We start from the raw sequence: 22,638 nt of genomic DNA on the forward strand, positions 1-22,638 counted from the left end.
AGAACAGTTGTAAGCTGTGAAACCAATCAGCAAAGGCTCCTTTCACTGGGGCGACAGGGCGGGGGGGCAGGAGGTGGTGCAGGAGTGCAATCAGGACGACCTGGGCCATGTGCTGAGAGGGCACCAGCGGGGAGGGCCCAGAGATGGGGGCGCGGGCGGGTGCAGAGCTTAAGGACAGGCGGGGTCGGAAGCAGGGGCGGGGCCGGGTGGAACCGGGCCTCAAACAGCTGACTGGGCCCTTCGCTTCTGGGGAAAGCGCCACGGGGCGTGAACCACGGATGCAGCCGGCAGAGGCACCCGGGGCAGGCACTGCTCCCGAGGTGGGTGTGAACGGCTGGGCTGGGCACTGACTGCACAGGTCAGCAGGAAGGAGCCCACGCCCACCACTCAGCCCCACGTGCCGCCCCGTGCCCTCGGGGACACATATGCCATCGCTCCAGACCGGGGCAGCCCCTGCAGCGAGGGGAAGGGGGCGACAAAGGGCCCCCCAGCCCTGCCCAGACGCCTGACGCCCGATGCCCGGCTCTCCCACCTGCCGCTTCCCGGTGGTCACGGGAAGGCCACGGCGCGCGGGCCCTGCTTCCCTGAGGACTTGAGGGCTGCCCCCTCCCACCAGGCTCCAGAGCCCAGCCCAGCCCAGTCTGTGAGCAGGGCTGCCGTCAGTCCAAGATGGTCTTAAAGTCTGCGGTCAGGGCCGGGTCGGCTGCTGCCTCCAGGGCGGCCAGAGTGGCCCTCGGGAGCCGCCGGCACAGTCGGGCTCTGGCTACAAGGCAGCGACTGAAGTCAGGCCACCAAACCCCCACCTACGCCCCGGAGAAACCAGAGACCGCCCTTCCCCGGGGCCCACAGGCACTTACACTGCCAAGCACCCTGTGTGCAGGCGGGCTTGGGGCGGGCACCTCAGGAGGGGGCAAGCACCCCACCCCTGCCGGGGGCATGGGGACTGTCCGGCAGAGGCCCGAGGGGGATCTGGGTCAGGGGTGCGAGGAAGGACACACAGGTGGGGGGCTGCAGGGGAGACGGAGGACGAGGACCTGGGGCGGGGTGGAGAGGTGGCGAGACCCGGGTGGTCATGCCAGGCCCCTGGACGAGGGAGGGAGCCTATAACCCTCGGGGCACCCGTACCCCTCACCTGGGGGCTTGAGACCCGCCCACCTGCCCCTCAGGCACGGAGGGACCCCAGCACCGGAGGGCAGGGCCCGCACCTCACGAAGGGGCGCCTGGCACTCCACCCGCGCCTACCTGTCCGCAGCGCCCCCAGAAGACAGCTGTAGGTGACGCGGTGACGAGCTAGCTTGAGCAGAAAGGCGTGCAGGCAGAGCCACTGCGCGGCCTCGGAAGGAAACGGGCCGGAGGCGCCCTTGGCCCCCAGTGACATCCCTGGGGGACACGAGGAGAGGCTGAGGCCCCGCCACAGCGTTCCTCCCTGGGGATACCAGGGGCCCCAGACGGTGCCCTCCTGCCGGGGGTCCCTCCAGGCTGATGGCATGAGTGAGGACTTGGGGGCGGCGGGGGGGGGGGGGAGACTGGCCACTTCATTTCAGGGGCCGCCCGACACGAGCACCAAGGAATTCTGAAAACGGAGACGTTTTCTTCAACTTCTCCAAGAAACCTCCACAAACAGACGTGACGAAGAGCAAAGTCCGTTACACCCAGGACCTCAGAGACACGCACGGCCTGAACCTCAGACAGATCGGGAATGCCCAGGACGAGGTCGGAGGTGCAGACACAGGGGCTGCAGCGGGAGCGTTCAGGTGGGGACGCCCCCGAGGAGGCCGGGCCAAGGGGCGGTGAACCCAAAGCGGGCGGGCGCACGGCTGCCGTGGGTGCCCCTCACTGAGGTGGGCAGGGGTGGCCCAGGGCCTCCTGCAGACCCTGGCCTGGACTGATGCAGGCGCCCAGAGCCCCAGGGGAGGAGGGCCACCAGCTGGCCCCCAAGCGCCACGTCACTCTCCAGTCACGTGGCAGAGGGCGGCGAGCTGCTAGCAGGTTAAAGGCGCCCCGATGCCCCATCTCCGCTGGAGAGGCAGGTGCCGCGGGACACGAGGGACCCGGGACGGGCACAGGACGGAGCGCGTGGGCATGACCCCTCGGCCCGCCAGCCGTGCCCTGGTCGCCTGTGCACACCTGCGTTCCTGGCTCTCAGGAGGGCGTGGCAGCGGGACGAGGTGTCAGAGATGACCCGGAGGAAAAACGAGGGGTTCCTCCCGACTGGCTGATTAAACGGGAGCTGCAGCACACACGCGTGGAACCTGGGGATGTCAGCTCTGTCAGGGGCCCAGCCTCCCCAGGCTGCCCGGGGCAGGGCTCCCTGGAGACCACGGGCGGCAAGCCTGGCTCTGGGTCCCCGAGGCCAGCCGGCGCGGTGAGTGAAGGACGGGGTCCACCTCCCCAGGATGGACAAGCAGCGGACTCCACGATCACCTGCCCGGCCCTGGTTCTTGGAGGGGGGCCGCAGAGCCACCCAAGGGCAGGGAACGTTCCGGAAGAGGGGCTGGAATGATCGGGAGCTGCATCCCGCCGTCCCTTCTGGGGGCGCCTGAGGGTTCGGGACCACACACGCCTCCTGTGCACTGACTGGCCCTCTGCTCGCCTACCTGCCCCTGCCCCGCGGCCACCCTCCTCCCGCCAGCCCCTCCCGCCGCGGGGACTCGGGCCGCCCCAGGCCGCTCGGGCCTCCCAGCACCGTCTGGTGCCCGGGAGCAGCGCCTCCAGAGCTGCCGAGGGCTCCGCGGAGAGGCGGTGTCCGCCGCGGAGACGCACACGCTGCTTCCTCACGGACCCGGGGGCAGCGCGCTCCCCAGGGCGGGGCCGTCGCCTCCCTCGTGGAGCAGCCACCCGTGGACCCACCTGTAGGCCTGCAGCAGGAATATCTTGTAAACATTTGTGAAAACTGTCTCAAGACTGTTCACCTGGAGTCATAAGAAAAAGCAATGTTGGCGATACCTCTGGTGTTTGAGTTTATCTTTTGCTTTATTGCCCCGTCAAACGGAACGAAAAAAAGGACCATCTCGGTAAGAACCCATCAGTCTCTCCCATGAAACCCGCCAGGTCCTCACTGGGGCCCCTCAGCAGCTGCGGTGGAGTCAGGCCTGCGGGAAGGACAACGGGGAGAGCCCAGCCTGGCTGGACGACGGCCTGGGCCCCGCGGCTCCAGCGCTGAGGCCACGGCGGTCCTGGGCCCTACAGCCTGTGAGGAGGGGCCTGGGCGAAGATGGCGGGGCAGCCACGCGGCAGGGTGAGGGCCCTGGACACACACACGCACACTCACCCACACTACACACCTGCACATACTCACAGGCGCACACTCGTTCACACACACGTAAACTCGAGAGTGCACGTGTATGTGATGCCTGATGTGCCCCCACACACGTGCACGCGCCCGCACACAGGAACAGACACACGTGCGCCCCCAGGATCTACGAAGCGCGCGCGGACCTTCAGGCGATGCAGCTGCCCTCTGCGCTCCGCAGCCCCAGCCGCCCACGGGCAACCCGCACACCTGCAGGTCCAGGAGGAGCCCGTGGCACTTCAGCCGCAGGACCGCCAGGAGTTTGCGACGCATGTTCCTCCCAGGCTTGAAGCCCTGCTTGAAGGTGAGACTCGCTCTGATCGAGGTCCCGGCGTAACTGCGAGACAGCGCGGGGTTCGTGGAAACACGTGTGTCCACTTCACATTCTGACCGCCACACACGTCCAGCCCATCAGCTGCGCTGGGCCGGAATGGGCGCCTGTCCCCCAAACGGTCACGGCTTCACGGGGAGCCAGACAACCTGGTGGACAGTTCATGACTGACCGGTGTGGTCGGTGCCCGGACATGAGAGGGGGCGGCGGGAGCATGGAAAGCGTCTGCACCTGCGTCTTCCCGGGAGCACCCCAGAAAGAGGACCAAGTGCAACCCTGAGGGCTCCAGCAGAATCGCGTTACCAGCGCAGGACGGGGCACGCCCGTCCACCACCGTCTTGACACCTGCACTTTTTATTCATGAAAATGCACAGGTTCCTGTGTCCACGTGCATCGCAAGTCTCTCTGCAAAGCCTGAGGTTGGGCTGCGTGCTCTCAGGCTCAGTGTGGGGGGAGGTGGGGGGACGGGCTCTCAGGGGCCGAACTGCATCCCCCAAACTCACAGGTTGAAGCCCCGACTCCTGAGACTGTCTGGGGATAAGGCCTTTAAGACGGTGATTAAGGCAAAATGGAATCATAAAGGTGGGGCCCTAATCCCATGGGACTGGTGCCCCAAGAAGAGACACCGAGGGGCTGAACACAGAGGGTGACCCTGTGAGGCCTTGGGGAGCAGATGCGTCCACACGCACTCACAGGAGAGGCCCCAGGAGAAACCGGCCTGCGACACCTGGACCTCAGCTTCCAGCCTCCAGGACCGAGAGAACGGAAATGTCCGTGGTGTTTTCTGCGGCAGCCTGAGCTGACCGAGGCAGGGACCCAAGACTCTGTGTACAGAGCAGGCCACATGCACGGCAGCCCTGCTCCCCGACGGGCCAGAGGTGACCACGAATCCTGGTGCCCAGTGAGACCACGGGGACCCTTGTCTGGCAGGTCCTGGAAGCTCTGGTTCAGATCCACACGCTTCCCGGCGGAACACGCTGTGCCCCTGAGTCTGCCACGTGATTTCCTTTTATCAAAAACGCCCAGAGTCTGCCACGTGATTTCCTTTTATCAAAAACCCTGGTGGTCCAGTGGTAAAGAATCTGCCTTTCAATGCAGGGGACGCAGGTTCGATCCCTGGTTGGGGAACTAAGATCCCACATGCTGCGGGGCAACTAAGCCCGTGCGCCGCAACTACTGAGCTCGCGCGCCTCGACGAGAGAGCCCGCATGCCGCAAACTACGGAGCCCACGTGCCCTGGAGCCCGTACGCCACAACTAGAGAGAGAAAAACTCGCACACCACAACTAGAGAAGCGTGCACGCCGCAACGAAAGATCCCGCCTGCCGCAACCAAGACCCGACACAGCCAAAAAACCAAAAAGCGCCCAGAAAACGGCTCCCCCAAAGAGTCCATCCCCTAGTGCCCACCGCTGGCCTCTGACCCCCCTGGGGCTTTGGGCCCTGCCACGCGGGAGGACGCACAGAGCTGCGCGGCGGCAGAGCTCACCTGGAGTGGTCACAGCGCACCTCCAGGGTGCGGGTGTCCAGCAGCAAGCCGCACCAGGGGAACAGGCAGTGCGCCGGCAGCTGCAGGGGGGCCGCGCCACCCAGGCCACTGTCCTCCACGGGGAAGTTCACCACCGTCTTCTGCAGGTTCGCCAGGCAGCCATACTCGGGCACACCGTGGACCAGGGTCCTGCAGCAGGGGGGCCACGTCAGCCACCGGGCAGAGGGGACGCCACCCGCGGGTCTCGGAGGCACAGGTCAACGTCACCTAACAGCCCAGCGAGGCGGGCGGGGACTGGAGGGCTGGGACCATGAGCCCGCGAGGAAGGCCGGACACAGCCCTGCTCTGGCCTCCAGGCTTCTGGGCAAACAAGTGCCAACGATTAGAGGTCAGGGTGGACAGGCCAGCAAGGGCAGAGGCAGGCAGCGGGGAAGGGGAGCACGGAAGCCCCAAGAGCCAGTCCTGAAGGACGCGCGCACGCCGGGATGGCCCTCCAGGTAAGACAGGTGGGCGACTGAGCTGACGGGTCGGCTGGGACCCAGGAGACACGGGGCTCGGAGGGCAGGCAGAGTCCAAGGGATGGGTCCTCTTTGTGACGGCCAGCCGATGGGTCCACCTGGCGAGGCTGAGGTCCCCAGGTGTGCACACTCGAGTCTGCGTTAAGACCAGGGGGTCTGTAGGTGGGGCTGACACCTGCAACCAGCCGGCTTTAAAGGAGGACACTTCCCAGAGTGGGGCGGGCTCACCCATCGGGGAAGGGCCCTGAGAGCCAAACGGGGGTGTCCTGACTGCGGGGGTCGCCCACGGACTGCAGCCCCAGCACCTGCCCTTCCTGCCACCTGCCCCCGGGTTTCAAACCTGCCCAGCCAGCCCCACCATCACGCGAGCCAGCTCCTTTGCAGCAAGTCTCCTGGACGTGTGCCTGTCTGCTGCGCCCCCTGGTGGGACCCTACGGACACGCTCAGAGCTACCTCCCTGCCCAGCCCAACGACCACAGAGCAGCGCCGCTCCCAGAACTTCCCATGACAGAGGCGACGACCTCTGCGCTGTCCCCTCTGGTGGCCACTGGACACGTGTGGCCACTGAGCTCTCCAACTGTGGCCGGTGCCCATGCGGACCCGCGTGCAACACGGGTTTACATTTGCAGTGTCCTGTGCTGGGGCTGCCATAGGGAGCCCCAGAACATCACAGCGGGCGGACTCTACAGGCTTCAAGCCTGGGGTACCCCGCAGGCAGACACGGGATACGTGGTTGCTGTCCAGGTGGGTTTCTCCAAAGGCAGCCCAACGACCAAAGTGACCGAAGTGTCAGGCTCGGGGACGCCTTGAGGGCTCAGTTTTGAACTTTCTCCTCCCTCGGAAAACCACGCTTTGAAACAAGCCCCCAGACTCCCGGGACGGATGGGGCACTGTGGCCGCAGCCCAAAGGGTCCCAGGTGCCGGGTTTGCTTTGGGCACCAAACCCATGCAATCCCCATGCCTGGTAACCCCTCCTTCTTGACACATCTGAATTCCCCGCTCTCGCAGACGTTCTCCGTGGGGAAGCCACAGGTGAGCCGTGCAGGCCTTTCCTCTTCCGTCCCCCGTGGTGCGTAGCGCACAGCCTCTGCTCCGTCCACCACCAGCGCATCATGGGCGCCTAACCTCCAAGGAGCCTCTGCAGACCCAGCCCTGCTGCCTGAGCTCCTGCGGTGGCACCTGCGTCCTGACGGCCACGCCAGCGACAGGAGGAATTGACGGCACTCTGGGCTCTCAGAGCCGCGGGACCACACCGCGTGACACTCCCCAGAGATGCAACGTGTGGGGAGCATGGACGTTCGCACACGGGTCCCACCGTCGTACGTGGGCCAAAACGCGCCTGCAGAGACACACGCGTGGGGGCCCTTACCTGAGGAAGGCTTTGGCTCGTGGCAGGTGAGGGGTGACCAGCAGGAAGTCGTCCACGAAGCGCAGGAGAACCCTGGACACGGATTGACCCCGAGATGAGGGGGACCCTGAACGCACTGCTTTACGCCCACAGGCAGTGTCCTCCCACAGGAGCCAACGCTGAAAAATTTCATGTCTGTGTTTCCGTGGACACGGATCAAGTGACCTTCTCCAAAGAATCTAACCAAAGACTCTGGCTTCTGTGGGATTCGGCTCCAGCTGTGGAGGCCGAGCAGGGGCCCTGCAATTGGGCCGGAAGCACACGAGCTTGGCGCTGGTCCGAAGCCCCGGCCACACAGAAGGCCACGTTTACTCCCCGCTTGAGGCCTGCTGACCACCTCCTGTGCGCCGTTATGAGAAGAAAGGGTGAGGCCCGGTCTACATCCAGGACCCAAAATACAAACAGGCCCCAAGCAAGGCAACACCCGCCAACACAGAGGGTTCCATACCCATCCCGCTGGATTCCGGGGAAGAGCGCGTTCTCCATGTCTCCGTAGCAGAAGCTGCAGAGCAGGGTGGACAGAATGGAGCCCTGGGGGACCCCCTGACACTGGACGTAGGACCTGGGGGGCAGGACGTGGTTAGAAGGTGGGCCAGCCACAGTGGGTCTCGTGCTTATGTCGTAAACACACGCACGGACGTACGTGCACACGCGTGCCCACGCCGCACCCGCCTGGGGGAACGTGAATCAAGATTTATCACGCTCCCCCGCGAGGCCCTGCCACGCCTCGGTCACACGTGGCACGACCCCTCTCCACGAAGGTCACAGTGGGTGGCGGTGCCCCTGGGGAGGAGCCAGGGGCCACAGGCGTGGCCCTTCCCGTGGAGAAAGTCCTCTTCCCACCCGGTGCCATTTACACGCACGTGCAGACGTGCTCCCTTTGCCAAAATTCGCCCCGTTGTGCAGTTGGCACGTGTGCCTCCCCAGGGTGCACGTGTTTTTTAATATTTTAACGTGATTATCTTTAAGTGCTGTAATTACTGAGGATATAATAATAATGAAAATGCACCCTTTAACTAGAAAGTTTCTTGAGCGTGGTCCACGGTTAACGACCTCCGAGAAGGCGCCGCGGCCCAGGCTGACCTCTAACGGCCGTGGCTGTGAGCCCGAAGCCCCCGGGGCCACTGCTCTCCTCGGTCGCACACGGGGTCCCGCTCAGGCACTCGCCCAGGCCGGTTTGGCTCCACACACGTTAAAAAAGTTATCTGCCGGCTTCTGAACGCAAGGACTTCCCACAACCGCGGGAGCCTTGCTCTGTCACCCGGCCGCACGGCCGCAGTGCCTGTCCGCGGCCGGTAAGGGGGAGCCGCGGGGTCCGGACTCACCTGCCCCCGATCCTGACCACGTGGTTGTGGACCAGGCGTAGGAAGAGCTTGAAGAGGCTGCCGCCGGCCTCGTTCAGGGAGCAGCTCTGCGAAGGCAGGCAGGCGTTCACCAGCGTGGATGCCGCCCTGGGCCAGCCGGACGGCTCGCGGTGGGGGCCCCGGACCCAAAGGAAGGCGTCTGGTGTCTGGGAACCTCACATCGTGGCAGGGTCGCCCCGAGAGTATTGTGCACAAAGCACGGGGACCGCGAGGGCCGACCCGCTGCTGGCAAACCTGGCTTTGGGACACTCTGCTCACACAAGGCGACGGTCACTCGATGGGCTAGCTCGAGGCGGGCCTACGGGGCAAACCCTCTCTTGTCCTCCTAGAGGGAGGGGGCTCGCCTTCGCGTGACCTCGAGACCAAACTGCGAGCGAAGATGTACAGCAAATCTCAGAAGAGCCGCGGGCAAGACGGTGCGTGAGGCCCAGAAGAGGGAAAACGTGGCCAGAGGCGGCTGCAAGTCTCCGCCAGCCACAGAGGGTGTGCACGGCTGCCCCGGACCCAGCAGTGAGCAAACACCCGCACTGACCTGCTCGATGACCACGGCGTCCCTCAGTGAGCCCGCTGCCTGCAGGCGCTCCACGAACTGTCGCATGTAAGGCTGGAGGTCCGTGAAGGTGGACACCTGCTGGCCGGGAAGGCGGGGTGAGGCGAGCGGACGCCCCCCTCCCTGGCCCCGACAGCAAGGGCACACTCAGAACGGGGAACAGAGCCTGGGAGGCCCCGCCCTGCAGCTTCTGTGGTGCCCCCGCCACGGCCGCTACGACCAGGGATGAGATGCAGAGCACGGCCGCCTGGGGATGCTGGGGAGGCGGGATGCAGGCGGGCTGGGGTCTCAGCCCTCAGGGTGCATCCCACCTTCACCCCGACTTCTCCCCAAGGCCTGTATCCACCGTGGGAGGTGGAGCCCGAGCAGAAAGTGGGGGCTCTGAGGCTGAAGATGCTGGGGTTCAGAGCCACGAAGCAGCTGGGACTGAGGGGCAGTTCCCAGGCGGAGGGGCTGCAGAGAAAACACCCTCAGCGGCAGGCGCCCCCGGAGCCACGTCGAGTGGGGCTGAGGGAGCCCAGCCCCTCCGAGGGGACCACACTGGGGAAGGGCCAAGTGAGGGAGACCAGGCACCACACTGTCTAGAATGGACCCCCGCCGAACTAAGGTCACGGCTCCACCACTGCCAGGAAAACACCACCCGCTCTGGAGAAAAGCTCGCAAAACCCTTACGTTAAAACCCCTATTTACAAAGTCTGGCACACCGGGGGAAAAAATTCCAAAAGCTATAGAATAGGCCTGTGTGACCAAAACCACCCACAAATCAGCAGACACAGACGGGACAGAAACCTGCCTGCAGGCGAGCTGGTATCGAGTTTCTGGCATTTTAAAATCACTCAAGATAACACTGCTAAGAAAACAAAGATGGAGGATGTAACCAGAACCCTGGAATCTGTGAGAAAATTCACATGGATTTCTAAAACTGAGAAACAGGCTGGCTAAAATTAAGAATTTCATAAATGGGCTTAAAATCAGAGACAGAAAAGAGCAGGCGAGTGAACCAGAGCACAGGTCTCTAAATGCCCAGATTCCAGCAGAGACGGAACACGTTAAAGCAGCAGCGCAAAAATTGGCTCAGAACAGACCCTGGACTGAACGCCGCAGCTCTAACGAGACACGTTCTAAAGGAGCATCAGGGTCAGGTAGCCGGGCAGGTGCGCCGCTCAAGCACAACAGGGCTTCAGCCCCACGCTGAGGATAAGCTGGATCCCTCAAAACAGAAGCATCTCCACGTGCAAAAGAAAAGGCGAGACAGGCCAAGAAGGCGCCTGGGAGCCCACAGCTGCCCAAGGACTTGTCCCCAGAACGTGGGAAGATCCCCTAAGATGGATGACCAAGGAGACAGCCTGGCAGCACCGGGGAGATGGGATGGGCACCCCATGAGAGGACACAACTACGTGGCCGGTACACAAGGGGCCCAGAACCGGATCTCCCCAGACCGAGTCCCACAGACAGGACTGCGCTGCCCCACCGGGCGGCCGGGCTGCAAGCTGCAGCCCTGGTCCCTCGGTACCGCCAATACCGCCGCCAGGGCCCCCCTGCAGCCGCGCTGGAACCTCTTGGGCAACATCTCCTAAAACTACACAAGCCTGGAATCCGCCCACGGCAACGAGGACTTCGTTTCCCAAACAGCACATCACGGGGATGCTGGCAGCGGCCTCACTCACGTCCAAAGAGGAATCGGCAAACGCCCACCCAGCGGAAGGCGAAACCTCACCGCGCACGGCGACCGCGGACGGAACACGGAGACACTGCTCTGGGCGGCTGGACCCCAGACGCGGCGGAAACCGGACAGGAGGGTAGAGTTTCCCTGATTTCACATTACAGAGTTAGAGACAAGCGAGCATGTCGCCGTGCTCGGAGTAGGAGAGGTGCCCCCGGGGCCGGGAGGGAGTCCCGCGGGCGCTGCTGTTCTGGGCCGTGAAGCGGAGACGTCATCCCTGTCCACAAACCCAAGATCCTGCGTCGCACACTCAGGACTCGCAAACCATGCTCACCAGCGCCTTGTGCTGGGGTCTTCACACGCGCCTTTTCCAAGAACTTCTGGGGGAACTCCCCCCCCCCCCCCACGCCTCCAGTACACACGCTGTTTCGGCCGGGGTGGGGTGGGGAGGTGATCCAAAAGCCCTCCCGACAAGCGCTAGGAAAACCCCCACCTGATGGCCTCGGGCTCAACCGAATGCCCTTGTCCCCTCCCAGCCCTGCCTGGGCCGGAGGCCCCAGGCAGCTGCGGCGAGGGGCTGCCCTTCCACCCTCGACCCACTGCGCCCACACGGACAGCAGCGCGGCCCAGGAGTCCCGGGCGAGGCGCCCTGTGGCACCTCCCCGCCCGTGGAGCACACGCGGCCCTGCTGCGTGGCCGCTGGGACACCACGGAAACACGCGTGGCTCTGCTGCCACCAGGGTCCCTCCTCTCGGCTCAGCCCGGTGTGTAATCGGGGCCCCGCGGCTGTGAAGGGGCAGCGGGAGGACAGTAACCGACGGGAACACCAAGAGCGAAGAGGACGACCGCGCGTGCACATGCGCGGGGTGTGGGGGGGAGGAGGGGCACGCCCACGCCCACCACCACCACCACCACCACCACGGCGCATGCCCCTCCCGCAGACCACGCCCCCCACCACCCAACGCTCGCCTCCCGCAGAGCGCGCTCCCCAGCACCGAACACACCCCAGGTGGGGCTTACGTGTCTCTTGAAAGACTTCCGCACGTGTCCGCGGGCAGCCCTCTGGACCACGGCATACTGGCGCACGCAGTACAAGTTCTCATGGGGCCGGATCACGTTGGCTATCACCTCCGCCAGCCTGTCCTGGGGGAGCGCGTCGTACGCCCCCGCCACGTCCACCTACATGGGAACCGAAGTGCCTGAGGACGCGCTCACCTGGGCCCCGAGTTCCCGGTCCTGCTGGTTCTGACCTGCGGTCAGCAAACCCTGGGGTGAATCGTACACCAGGGGACTGGAGAGACCCTGGACTCCCCCTCACACTGTCCCGTCCCCGTCCCCCACGCCCGCCCCCCACGGGGCTCTCGCTGAGATACCCACATCCCCCGGACTCTAAGCACCCTCAGGGCGGGTCTTCGCCCCTCTCTCTGAGCTGCAAGCTGATGACCAGGAGGCCCCTGGCAGATGACCAGGGCACCCGGCGCTGGGTTGTGAGCAGGTGTCTCCTTCCCTGAAGGAGCTGCCGTGGAGTTGGGGTGCAGTCACGGAGTCCACTCCACAGGGGAAGGCACAAAGCCTCCGCCCCTGGGAGCCAGACACCCCCAAATGGAGATGGGGTTCCCTGCCCTCCCGCTCCCAGAAGAATCTGTGGGACGTGGACGCGGCTCCACCAAGGGGTGACTCGTTCTGGCAAACACGGGACTGCAAAAGGCTGGCCACTCCCCACACCGGCGGGGGCCTGAGGCGAGGGATCACCTGCAGGGCCAGTTCCCTTGGTGGGGGTGGGAATCGGGCGCCCACCTTGACGAAGTAGAGCGGGGCCACCGGGCCCCGCGCCCGCAGGGGCAGCACGAAGGCCTGCCAGGCCCTGTAAATGTCGTCCATGCCCAGCACGGAGGCCCCCAGAAGACCGGGGCGCCTCAGCCGCTCGTAGTTTAGCACAGCGAACAGGGTCTTGACCTGGGAGGTAAGATGCTGGACCTGCAGGCCCAGCCCAGGACGACCAATGTCACCAGAGGGGCCCCAGACCAAGGGGATGTGGGGTCAGACAGCTCCCAGGGACGAGAGGCAGGCCCCCGCTCTGTGCCGCCGCCGCTGCCACCCCCGCCTACCCCGCCTCCCTCGGACCGCAGAAGGGCCAGATGGCTGCCCCCCACCATGCCCACCCCAGACCCCAGGGTCTCCCCAGGGACCCGTCCTGGGATCACGGACACCACGTGTGGAAAATGCAAGTAGCTACACCCTTGGTCCCCTCTACTTACCTGGTCCCCCCCCACCCAGCGAAGAGGGGTGCTGCCTCCTGGGGGGCCCCAGCCCCAGCGGAGAGGGGGGCACCACCTCCTAGGGGACCCCAGCCCCACTGGGCGAGCACTTTGTCTTCGCTCACGGACCAAACCCCCATCAGCAGCGACAGCTTCTCTTTCTCACTAACGGTAGAATCACCCCCAAATCACCTACAGGGAGGCGCATGGAAGGGGTCAGAGCTGCTGGCGAGGCAGAGGTGCTGTGGCGGGGAGAGCAGTCACGGGGGCTAACCATGGGGGTGAGGTCCTACGGGGGTCCTCGGGACCCTGGCAGGCTGGTGACAGCTATCACATGGTCCCTCTGCCCCGTGCCCACCCCCGGAGGATTCCAGGGGCCAGGGGCACAGAGGGTTTCCAGAGCCCATCCAGCACCTCACAGGACTGGCCTTCCCGGGAGCTCCTTCTCTGGGCCCGGGAACCCCCATCCACGGCACCCCAGCATTCCACGGCCTCACTGGGGCTGCCAGCCCCGCGAGACTCTGACTACAACCACCAGGCCTGGGGTTCAAATGCACTTTGCCTAAAAGCGGCACAAGCGGTGACCTTCCTGTCTCTGTGCGACTTCCCGGCTCCCACGACGTCGCCCATGTTCACGATGGGCCGCAGCCCGCTGGGCTTGGGGACGAAGCGGAGCTTGGACGTCGGCAGAGCCGGCCTGTCCTCCTGGAGTCGCCTGACATCTGCCTCGGAGAGCTCGCGGAGCTGCACGCGCTCTAAGTGTTGTCTGAAACAGAGGTGCCCGTGGGAAGCCGGGGCGGGCAAGCATAGCAGCCACCAGTGCCCGTGAAGTCGGCAGAACCCATGCCCAGCACCCCAGACTTGCGGCGTGGCCGGGCGTCAGCTGGAGGCCCCTCCTCGGCAGGGCCAGGACACCCAGTTCCCGGTGGACAGAGCCCCGGCTGGTGTAGGCCGGGACCCGTGGGCCAGAGAGCCCGCCCTCCTCTACACAGAACGGGCAGGGAGTGCTCGGCGTGGCCCCCTGAGGAACAGAAATGTCTCCCCATGGGCCTGCTAGCTCCTTGTTACCTGTGACCTTCAGCCTTTACCCCAAAAGCACCCACAGGGAGGGCCTGGGCGGCCCCAGGGGTGAAGCGTGGTCCCAAGCACAGCCCATCGTGGGATTCAAACACCCACCAGGCAGGGGTCGGGCCCCATGGGCCCCACAGGGACAGCCTAAACGGCCACTTTGGGTCACATGGCGTGAAATACTTAGATGGGGCGCCTTCACTCAAGACCACGATAAAGGCGTCCGGAGCCTCCCCCCACCAGACACAGGAGGACACGGGCCCCAGCACGTGCGCTCAGGGACCCCGGCCGGCTCCCTCCACAGACGTCCTAACGCAGGGCTAAGCCCTCTGACACCGGGTGCCTCGGCAGGCCCAGCCCGTGTCTTTCTGGCTGTCACCCCATCCATCCTGGCTGGATCCCGGTCCAGCTGACACCTTCCCAGTCTTTCAAAATGGACATAAGACAGTCAGTGAGCAACTGAGACAATCTCACGGCCGCCCCACGGCCATTCAGCCCCCGGGAGGCCTGCTTCACGGCAATGCCTCTGCCCCAGACGCGCCCCACTGCACGGCGTCAAATAGGCGGGTCTGTCATCTGTGTCATCCTCTGTTCTGTGCGGATTAAACAGCACCGGGCCCATGTGCCAGGGGGAAGTAAGCGGCCCGCCCGTACTGTTTCAGTCCAGACAGACTCCTAGACCCCACAGACCATCCAGCCCAAGCCCCCGGCTTTCAGGTAAGAAGGGGCTTGCAGGAGTCCGTGACGAGGGCGGGGTCCCTGGAGGACCTGGGCAAGGAGCCCTGGGCAGGGAGAGGCCGTGGTTCCCGATGGCCGTACCTGATGCCGACGCTCTGCAGCTGGCTCCAGACGCGCTTCCGGAAGAAGAAGAGCCGGTTCTTCTGGAACGTAGTCTCCGTGACGTAGAAGAACGCCCTGAGCACCTCGACCACGTATGCACCCATCAGCCAGCACAGGAACCTGGCCAGGACGGCCTCGCGCAGACGGTGCTCGGCGGCCGGAACGCAGCGAGCCCCTGGGAGGAGAGAGGCGGGTGCTCACCCCACGTGCTGCCTGAGCGGCCCCTCGGGCCTGGACGGCTGCACATGCGGCCCACGTGCCGTGACTCGGAGCCTCGGGCAGAGGAGAACGCGGGTATCTCAGCAACGACGCTTCCCCCATTGCACGTTAAAGTGACGATGTTGGATCACTGGGCTTTGATAAAAAATGTCTTTAAGTTAGTTTCACCTTTCCTTTTTCACTTTCTTATTGGAGCTACGGAAAATCTGAAATGTTGTATGTAGCTCACGTTACGTTTCTACTGGGTGGCGATGACGTGGAACCTCATCATCTGTCCCCTTTACACACAGGCTGGAGGAAGCAGAGACTGCTCTCCGCACGGGAGACCTGCGGTTGAGGCTGGAGTGCATCGCCCCCGGGTGGCAAGAGCCAGAAACGCCTGGGCTTTTCCAGGCTGAACACCGCGGGCAAGCAGACAGCCACACACCGAGGGACGCCCGACGCCGCGGGGCTCCGGACCCAGGCACGGGCCAAGGTGAGCGCGCTCCCCTGCGGTCCTCTGCATTTTACTCTGCATCTCGAGAGCTGTCACCAGGCTGCCAGGGGGGCCTCACTGCGGACAGAGCCAGGGCTTTACCACCCATAACCGGCATGAAAGAAACACAGAGGAGAAGAAAGGGGCCCCAGAGGCAGGTCTGGGGCAGGACAATGAACGGTGAGCAAGGAGACGAGAAGGGGGGATGAAGCTACATAAACATCGGCTGTAGAAACAGTACCAGCAGCATCTAACTTGGGACACAACTGGGTTAGTGGACGGAACAGCTCAAGTGTGATGCGGTTCCACCACGCAAGGCCCTTACACGGTTCCCAAGGTAACCAACCACCCAGAGAGGGTAAGTGGAGGATACAAAGCTAACGCTGGAAGCAAACCCAACGCACGCACGCCCACGTGAGAAAATGCACGTCAGGAAACGAGGAATAAAAACGCGGAAGAGGGGGCCAAAGTGCAAGGTGAAAACCGCATCCACGTTCGCCTATCATCACAGGAAATGAAAAAGAATTACTCCCGGTAAGTGGTAAAGACTGTCAGAATGGATTGAAAATAAACGGAAAACGTCAGCTCAGGGCTTCCCTGGTGGCACAGCGGTTGAGAGTCCGCCTGCCGATGCAGGGGACACAGGTTCGTACCCCGGTCCAGGAAGATCCCACACGCCGCAGAGCGGCTGCGCCCGTGAGCCATGGCCTCTGAGCCTGCGCGTCCGGAGCCTCTGCTCCGCAACGGGAGAGGCCACAACAGTGAGAGGCCCGCGTACCGCGCAAAAAAAAAAAAAAAAAGTCAGCTCAGTGCTGTCGTTAAGACACTTAAACCACGTATCCTCATAGGATACGAAGAGGTTGAGGATAAAAACTAAATAATGAAAAATGACACAAGCAGGAAATACTAACCAACGGGAAGGCAGGTAAACACACTTTACGGTAAAAAGAGCCACTAAACATTCATGGGGAAGATTAAGTCTAAAACGTGCCGGCAGCTAACAACCCATCGTGCAGACCGTCGGGGCAAGCAGGAAGGGACACACCCACCCCCTGGGGCCGTGTACCCTCAGCATCGCGGCATCTGGAAGGACACACGTTTTGCAGGGCACCCGGCGTGGTGACCACAGCACCAACCCCGGCCTGCAAACACACGGGAACCATTAGTGCTAACGCCACACACGAGACCAAGCCAGTCTCCACGGGCTCCAGGCCACCGCGGTCCTACGGCCCGCACGTGGCTGAGTCAGAAATCAACAGTAAAAGGCAACTTAAAACTGCCACACGTCCGGAAAATACAAAATAATCGTCCAGATAACTCCAAGATCAATGGAGCAATCACAGTAGAAACAGAAAACACCGAAAAGCGGCCGATAGAAACACGGGGCAGCTACTGCGGGGCTGGGGAAATGCACAGCCGGGGAGGGAGTCGGAGGGGCGGCAGGTGACTGAGGAGCAGAGAGGTGGGGAGATTAAGAGAGGCCGACACCCCGCTGAGACATCAGAGCCACGCCTCAGGTCCACGGGGCTCAGGGGCGGGGGGGGGGGGGGGGAACGCTCCCACCCGCAGCTCAGGAAAAGCAACCGTGGTCGGATGTAGGCGGACAGGATGGGCCAACCAGAGGCTAAGGCAGCGAGCAGGAATCCTTCCGGTGATGCCTCTAGTGACACGTAGCCCCAGATGTGGACAGCCCGGTTGTCTGGCCTCCGGGGCTGGGGATCAGGGAGCTGACAGGTATCCGTGGGCAGCATGGCAGGCACGACAATGGCCTCAACAGAGGCAGAGGAAGCTGGTGCTGTGGATGGAGTGCCTGGCCGGCACGGAGGAAGGGCAGCATTCCGGCAGGAGAGGGTGGAAGAGGCGACCTCGGAGAGCCGCAGCTCAGAGCAGCATTTATTCAGCCAGCGGGCAGAAGGCGTGGCCGAGGCCATGGAAAGGAGCAAACGGCCCGGGGCACAGCTCAGGTGAGCAAGGGCCCAGTCGCCCAGGAAAACACCACCTCCTCAGTGCCTGCAGCTCGAGGGGCACGGGGACCCCATCTGAAATCGGGGCCAGAGCACAGAACTCAGAGCCTCCTTCCACAAAGCAGGCTGGGGCCCCACGAGCACAGAGGCGTCAGGTGAGGGCCTGGTCTCCCGAGCCCGCCTCCTGGAGACTCATCCACGGCGTCCCACGCGCAGGGAGCTGCTGTCAGGGGGTGTAAAAGTCACGCAAGATGCAAAGTTTCTGGAGCTCTGCTGTGGGACACCGAGCACACAGTGCGCAGTACCGTGCTGTCCACCTCAGCGTTGTTTAGGAGGGTAGGTCTCATGTTACGTTCTCACAATTAAAAAAATTTTTTAAACCAAGTTGCTGAAGGTTACCCTGACTGTCCACGTCACCTGCCCCGGGGTCTCTTGGGGAGCCAGAAAGGGTGTGCCCCGGCTGCCTGAGGCCACCACCCCGGGGACTGTCACATGCACGGGGGAGGCGGGGGGCAAACCTGGCTCTCACAGACGACTTCCTCCTAGAAGTCGTGATCATCTCAGGAGCGTGGGGTGGTCAAACACAGGGAGAGCAGGGAGGGTGCTGACCCAGGCGGGGCTGACAGTGGCTGGGCCGGAGGAAGCCCAATGTCAAACCCAGAACACCACAGTGGGAGGGACACGGCAGGCTCAGCTCCACAGAAAAAGTCCTGCCGGCGCCCACAGAGGCTGCCCACTGCCCTGAGACGGCGGACGGCGTCCTGATGTCCCCTCTGACCTCTGGTGACGCTGGGGCCTTGTTCAAGGACACGGTCTTTTCACTCCTCCCACCTGCCTGGCCCCGACCTAGCGGAGGCACAATGGGAACTCACATCGGGATCCGCGTGTGGTCTGACCAGATCCAGCGGGGAGCCCAGGAGCCGCGTCCCCCAACCCCATAAACGGGGTTCCGGGTCCAGCCCCCGTTTCTATCAGCGGGGCACCACGCCAAGGCGATAAACCTTGACGTCAGAAAGGGTTATGAATGACGCGCATACACGCCCACAGGACCTCCCGTTGCCCTCCGTCTGTTGGCGCAGCCCCAGACCACGTGTCCCGCCTGCTCACCGCCCCTCCCCAGCGCCCAGAACCTGCCGGAGCCCACGAACGTCCGGAGATTTCTGCAAACTGGATGGGAGAGGGGGACAGAGGCAGAGAACTCGGAGTCACCCGACAGCCACCAAGAAGCCCCTGCCCCCCGAGCGAGGTACGGAGGAGGCCCTGCCGCACTCGAGGTCCCGAGGTCGGGTCCCTCACCTGGGCGCCCGCGCAGCCAGGCGCAGTCCTGCACCTTCATCTTCCAGGTCAGCTCCTGCGGCGAGAGCTTGCCGTGCTTCCCCAGAGAGAGGAGCTTCTTCACGTTCCTCAAGAAGCGGCGCTCGTTGTGCCGGGAGCCCCAGAGGCCTGCGGGCACCAGCCGGTGAAGGCAGGCCCGCAGGAGGCCGTACACCTGCCAGGGGCTGCTGTGCTGACGGAGGAGCTGGACCAGGCGGCGCGAGCCCGCGTCCGCCTCGGGGGTGGCGGCCGGCCTCTCCCCGGAGCGGGCGCCCACTCCAGGGCTCTCCTGACCGCCTGACCCCGCCGGGGTGGTGGGGGCCGGCAGTGGGCAGTGCGCCCTGAGAAGAGCGCCGTAGGGGCACCGCACGTGGTTCTCAAGCAGCTCCCGAAACAGGGGCCTCATCCGCCAGTAGCGCGCGGGCAGGCGGCGCGTCCTGCGCGGAAGCCCTGGTGGCCGGGGCTTAGAGCCCAGAAAGATGGTCTCCACGAGTCTCTGGGCCCCCGCCAGGCTGGGAGGCAGGGAGCAGAGCAGGAAGGAGCGGCGCAGCCGTTCTCTGCTGCCCGAGCAGTAGAGGAACTGCTTGGTCTCGGCCCACGCTCGGGGACCGGGCTCGCCCTGGGGACGTGACGGCCGCCAGGATGGGGAGCGAACACCCCCCTCGCCGCCCACCAGCGGGAAGGGGCGACGGGTCCTGGGCGCGTTGCCCTCCTGAGACTTGGCTTCCGCGGCGGCTCTGGTAGGTGTCATCACGCGGGGGTCGCTGTCGCTCCGCCCAGGCGCCCTGCCCAGGTGGGCCCCGGGCGCCTGCCCTTCGGTACCACGCTCGGGCTCCAGGCCATGCCTGGGCTTCTTGGCTGGAGGCGGACGGCCCCCCACGCCGCCCCGACGCCGCCTCGCGCCCTTGGCCGGCAGCTCCCGGGGTCCCCCCGCCTCCCCGTCGCCGCCATTCCCGGCCTGGCGCGTGAGTCCGAGGCCAGTCCGAGTTCCGCCCGCGCGTGGCGTGGGCCGCGCCGCGGCGGCGGTGCAGAGGTCGTAGAGCGGCGGCCCGCACACCTGGTAGGCGCAGCTGGGGGGCACCAGCAGGTAGAGTGCGCAGCGCGCCAGCAGGTGGGTGAGCACGTCATCGCCCACGCGGCGCAGCAGCAGCCCCCACGCGCCGCTGCCGCGCAGCGTGTCCGTCACCGTGTTGGGCAGGTAGCTGCGCACGCTGGTCGTGAAGGCCACGGGCGGCCCGCCGCGGGCCCCGTCCAGCAGCGCGAAGCCGAAGGCCAGCACGTTCCTCGCGCCGCGCTCACAGAGCCTCTGCACGACCCTGGCCACCAGCTCCTTCAGGCAGGACACCTGCGGGAGAGGGCTCCTGAGTCGCTGGGGACGCAGGTACGTCCTTCCCCACCCCCTCCACCACCACCGCGGCGGGCCCGACCGGAGTCCCCGGAGGCAGCCCACCTGGCGGAAGGACGGGGCGGCAGGGGGCGGCTGCGCATCCCAGGGCACGCACACGAGGCACTGGGCCACGAGCGCGCGGAAGGCCACCGGGTCCCCGCGCCGCACGAGCCGCCGGTCCTCGGGCCCCAGGCGCCGCACGAAGGTGGCCAGAGGCAGAACCTGCCGGTAGCGGTCCCGCAGCAGGGCGCGCACCGCCCGGCACCTGGGCGCGCGCGGCATCGTCGGAGCAAAGGGGGGTCCGCGCGGAGGAAGGGGCGGGGTCGGGAGGAGGAAGGGGCGGGGTCGCGGGAGCCCTGCAGCCCCGCCCTTAGTTCACCCTGCGGGCCGCGGGTGTGGCCCCAGAGGTGTTTGCGCCCAGGTGCCTCGAGAACCTGCTCCGACCGCGCAGCTGCTCCGCGCAGTGTCCCCACCCACACGCCGTGACCCCTCCCAGGGCGCAGGTGTCTTGCGAGGGTCGCACAGAGGACAGGCTCTATGGTACCGAGGGAGGGGACCATAACGTGGGGTCCCTGGGGGACCTGGTGCATTCTGCGCCCGCGCGGAGCAGCTCCTTCTGGTGTGTTACTTTCTCACGTGGGCCGTGACCGGGCAGTGAGGGATGCTTTGGGGTCCAGCAGGGGCTCATGGCAGCGAATTTGTAATGATGTGCAAAGAAGAGAATGGACCACCGCCCCTGCCCCGCGGGCCTGGGGAAGCCAAGGCAGCAGGAGCACCCTGGACCTGGACCGGTACGCGGTGGGGCTCCTGGAGCTCTTTCCCGGCTCCGGCGGCTGGCAGTGGTCAGCAGGCAGCGGTCGGCGGGCAGTGGTCAGCAGGCAACAGCGGCACCTACCCCCACTGGCTCGGTCTCCCTGACCCCAGGCTGTAGTTTCTCTTTTTGAGTTCTTCTGTGATCTCCACCAAAAACAAAAATCCTCAAATCAGTTCCCTATGAATCACCCACCTGATGGGTTGGGCAAAGGAAGGGGAGAAGTGGAGCCGCAGGCTCCCTGGGGCACCACCTGCAGGCTCCTGGCACCTGCCCGTGGCCTCCCTCCGTGCCCAGAGCTGCCGTTCCCTCCGCAAGCACCAGGAGGAAGGTGAGGCTGGACAGGTCAAGGGCCTGCCCCCAGGCTCGCAGCCCCAGGGATAGGAGGAGCCCCCGCCTTGCAGCCCAGCCGCAGACCCTCCCCAGGCCTGGGGCACCGTTCTGACAACGGCTGGTCATGTGAGCCAGACGGTTCAGAGCAGTCGCCCTGAACATTCCACCCAAAGCCAGACGCTGCAGTTGTTCAAGGTTGAGTCGTAAGAAATGGGAAGCTTCTGGGTCTTGGGAGGCTTGCGGGGACGAGGCACCTGAGTTTGGCAAACACTGAGCGGCTGAACAAATGTTAACCCTTCACAACGTTAAGAAGCGTGGTCAGAAACTGCTCGTCTTCATGGCGTAAACAGGCCTCCGCTACCCCTCCGTCGACGACGCCGTCTCACATTCATCCTGCTTGCTCTGGTCTGCCCGGCTCGTAACCCTTGGGACTAAGGGTGGCTCTCCTGGAAGTCCACTGCGTGAGCGCCGGACTGAGACTTGCCTGTTTCTGCCAGTAGAGGATTTGGGGCGGCTTTGGGGAATTTGTTCTTTTCCAACAACTAGAAACTGGAGAAACCAGCATAGAAAACAAATTTTTTTTTTTTTAAAGAAGAAACAGAAGCAGTGTGAAGAATACCATGTTGGAGTGAGGAAACTTTTCCTAGAGAGAATGGAAATCGTTCATCTCCTGGATACTCTGTGCACTATTACACGTGCGGTTAATCCGTCTCTGGAAAGCTAGGGGTGGTCTCAAGTCACTGCGCCATAAAACATGAAGATGTTCCCAGAAAAAATTTCATATTGTTGGCTTATGACAAAATACAGCAAAATCCGATTCTAGAACTTCTGGAAGGCAGTGGATGGGTTTCACACTTCATACCTGGAAATTTCTAAACAGTGGATTCTGTGCCAGGAGCCAAATACGTGTCGTTTGTCACTGAAGGGGCAAACAGAGCCCCCCACCCCCCAATTACACAGTAGCCCGACTGAGGTTTCCTACTGCGTGTGCAGTGATTGGACACCGGGGCTGCTCTTGGGGAGCTGGTGGGGGGCCTGCAGGGCTGGCAGTGGACCATCGCCCCCCGTCTGCGAGGAGTCACCTCAAGGCGTGAATAGGGAGAAGCCCAGCAAAGGGAGGAAAGAGGGTCCCAGAGACTCCAACCAGTGGGCAGGACTGGAGCCCTGGCCAGTGTTTAAATAAACGATTATGCCATTGGTTCCCGAGCAGGGCTGTCCGAGGGCAGCGGTTCCCTCCTGCGTTCGCTGCCACTGGCCTCGGGACACCGCAGCCCCGCGGGCGCAGGAGGGCTGCCTCTGGAGGGCGGCCCAGGGAGGGGGGACAGGCCACAGTGACGTGTCTGGCACCACCCCATG

The 22,638-nt window shown here is 64.3% G+C and overlaps 1 protein-coding gene across 2 annotated transcripts; it reads right to left on the minus strand.

Moving 5' to 3' along the window:
* Positions 1–659: 659 nt before the first annotated feature.
* On the minus strand, positions 660–20,420 carry TERT (telomerase reverse transcriptase). Of its 2 annotated transcripts, XM_065874186.1 has the most exons (16): positions 20,202–20,420; positions 18,734–20,096; positions 14,759–14,954; positions 13,457–13,637; positions 12,411–12,590; positions 11,634–11,792; positions 8,933–9,028; positions 8,362–8,447; positions 7,485–7,598; positions 6,998–7,069; positions 5,111–5,299; positions 3,503–3,629; positions 2,851–2,912; positions 2,128–2,252; positions 1,243–1,380; positions 660–763 (listed from the first exon to the last, which is right to left on the minus strand). In XM_065874186.1, exons 1-16 carry the CDS (start codon positions 20,418–20,420, stop codon positions 660–662), a joined length of 3,411 nt encoding a protein of 1,136 aa, XP_065730258.1. The 2 variants fall into 2 exon arrangements, with proteins under 2 accessions (XP_065730258.1, XP_065730259.1); XM_065874187.1 differs by lacking the exon at positions 5,111–5,299.
* Between the last annotated feature and the right edge of the window lie 2,218 nt (positions 20,421–22,638).

The sequence above is a fragment of the Phocoena phocoena genome, chromosome 3 (assembly GCF_963924675.1).
Source record: "Phocoena phocoena chromosome 3, mPhoPho1.1, whole genome shotgun sequence".
Taxonomy (NCBI): Eukaryota; Metazoa; Chordata; class Mammalia; order Artiodactyla; family Phocoenidae; genus Phocoena; species Phocoena phocoena.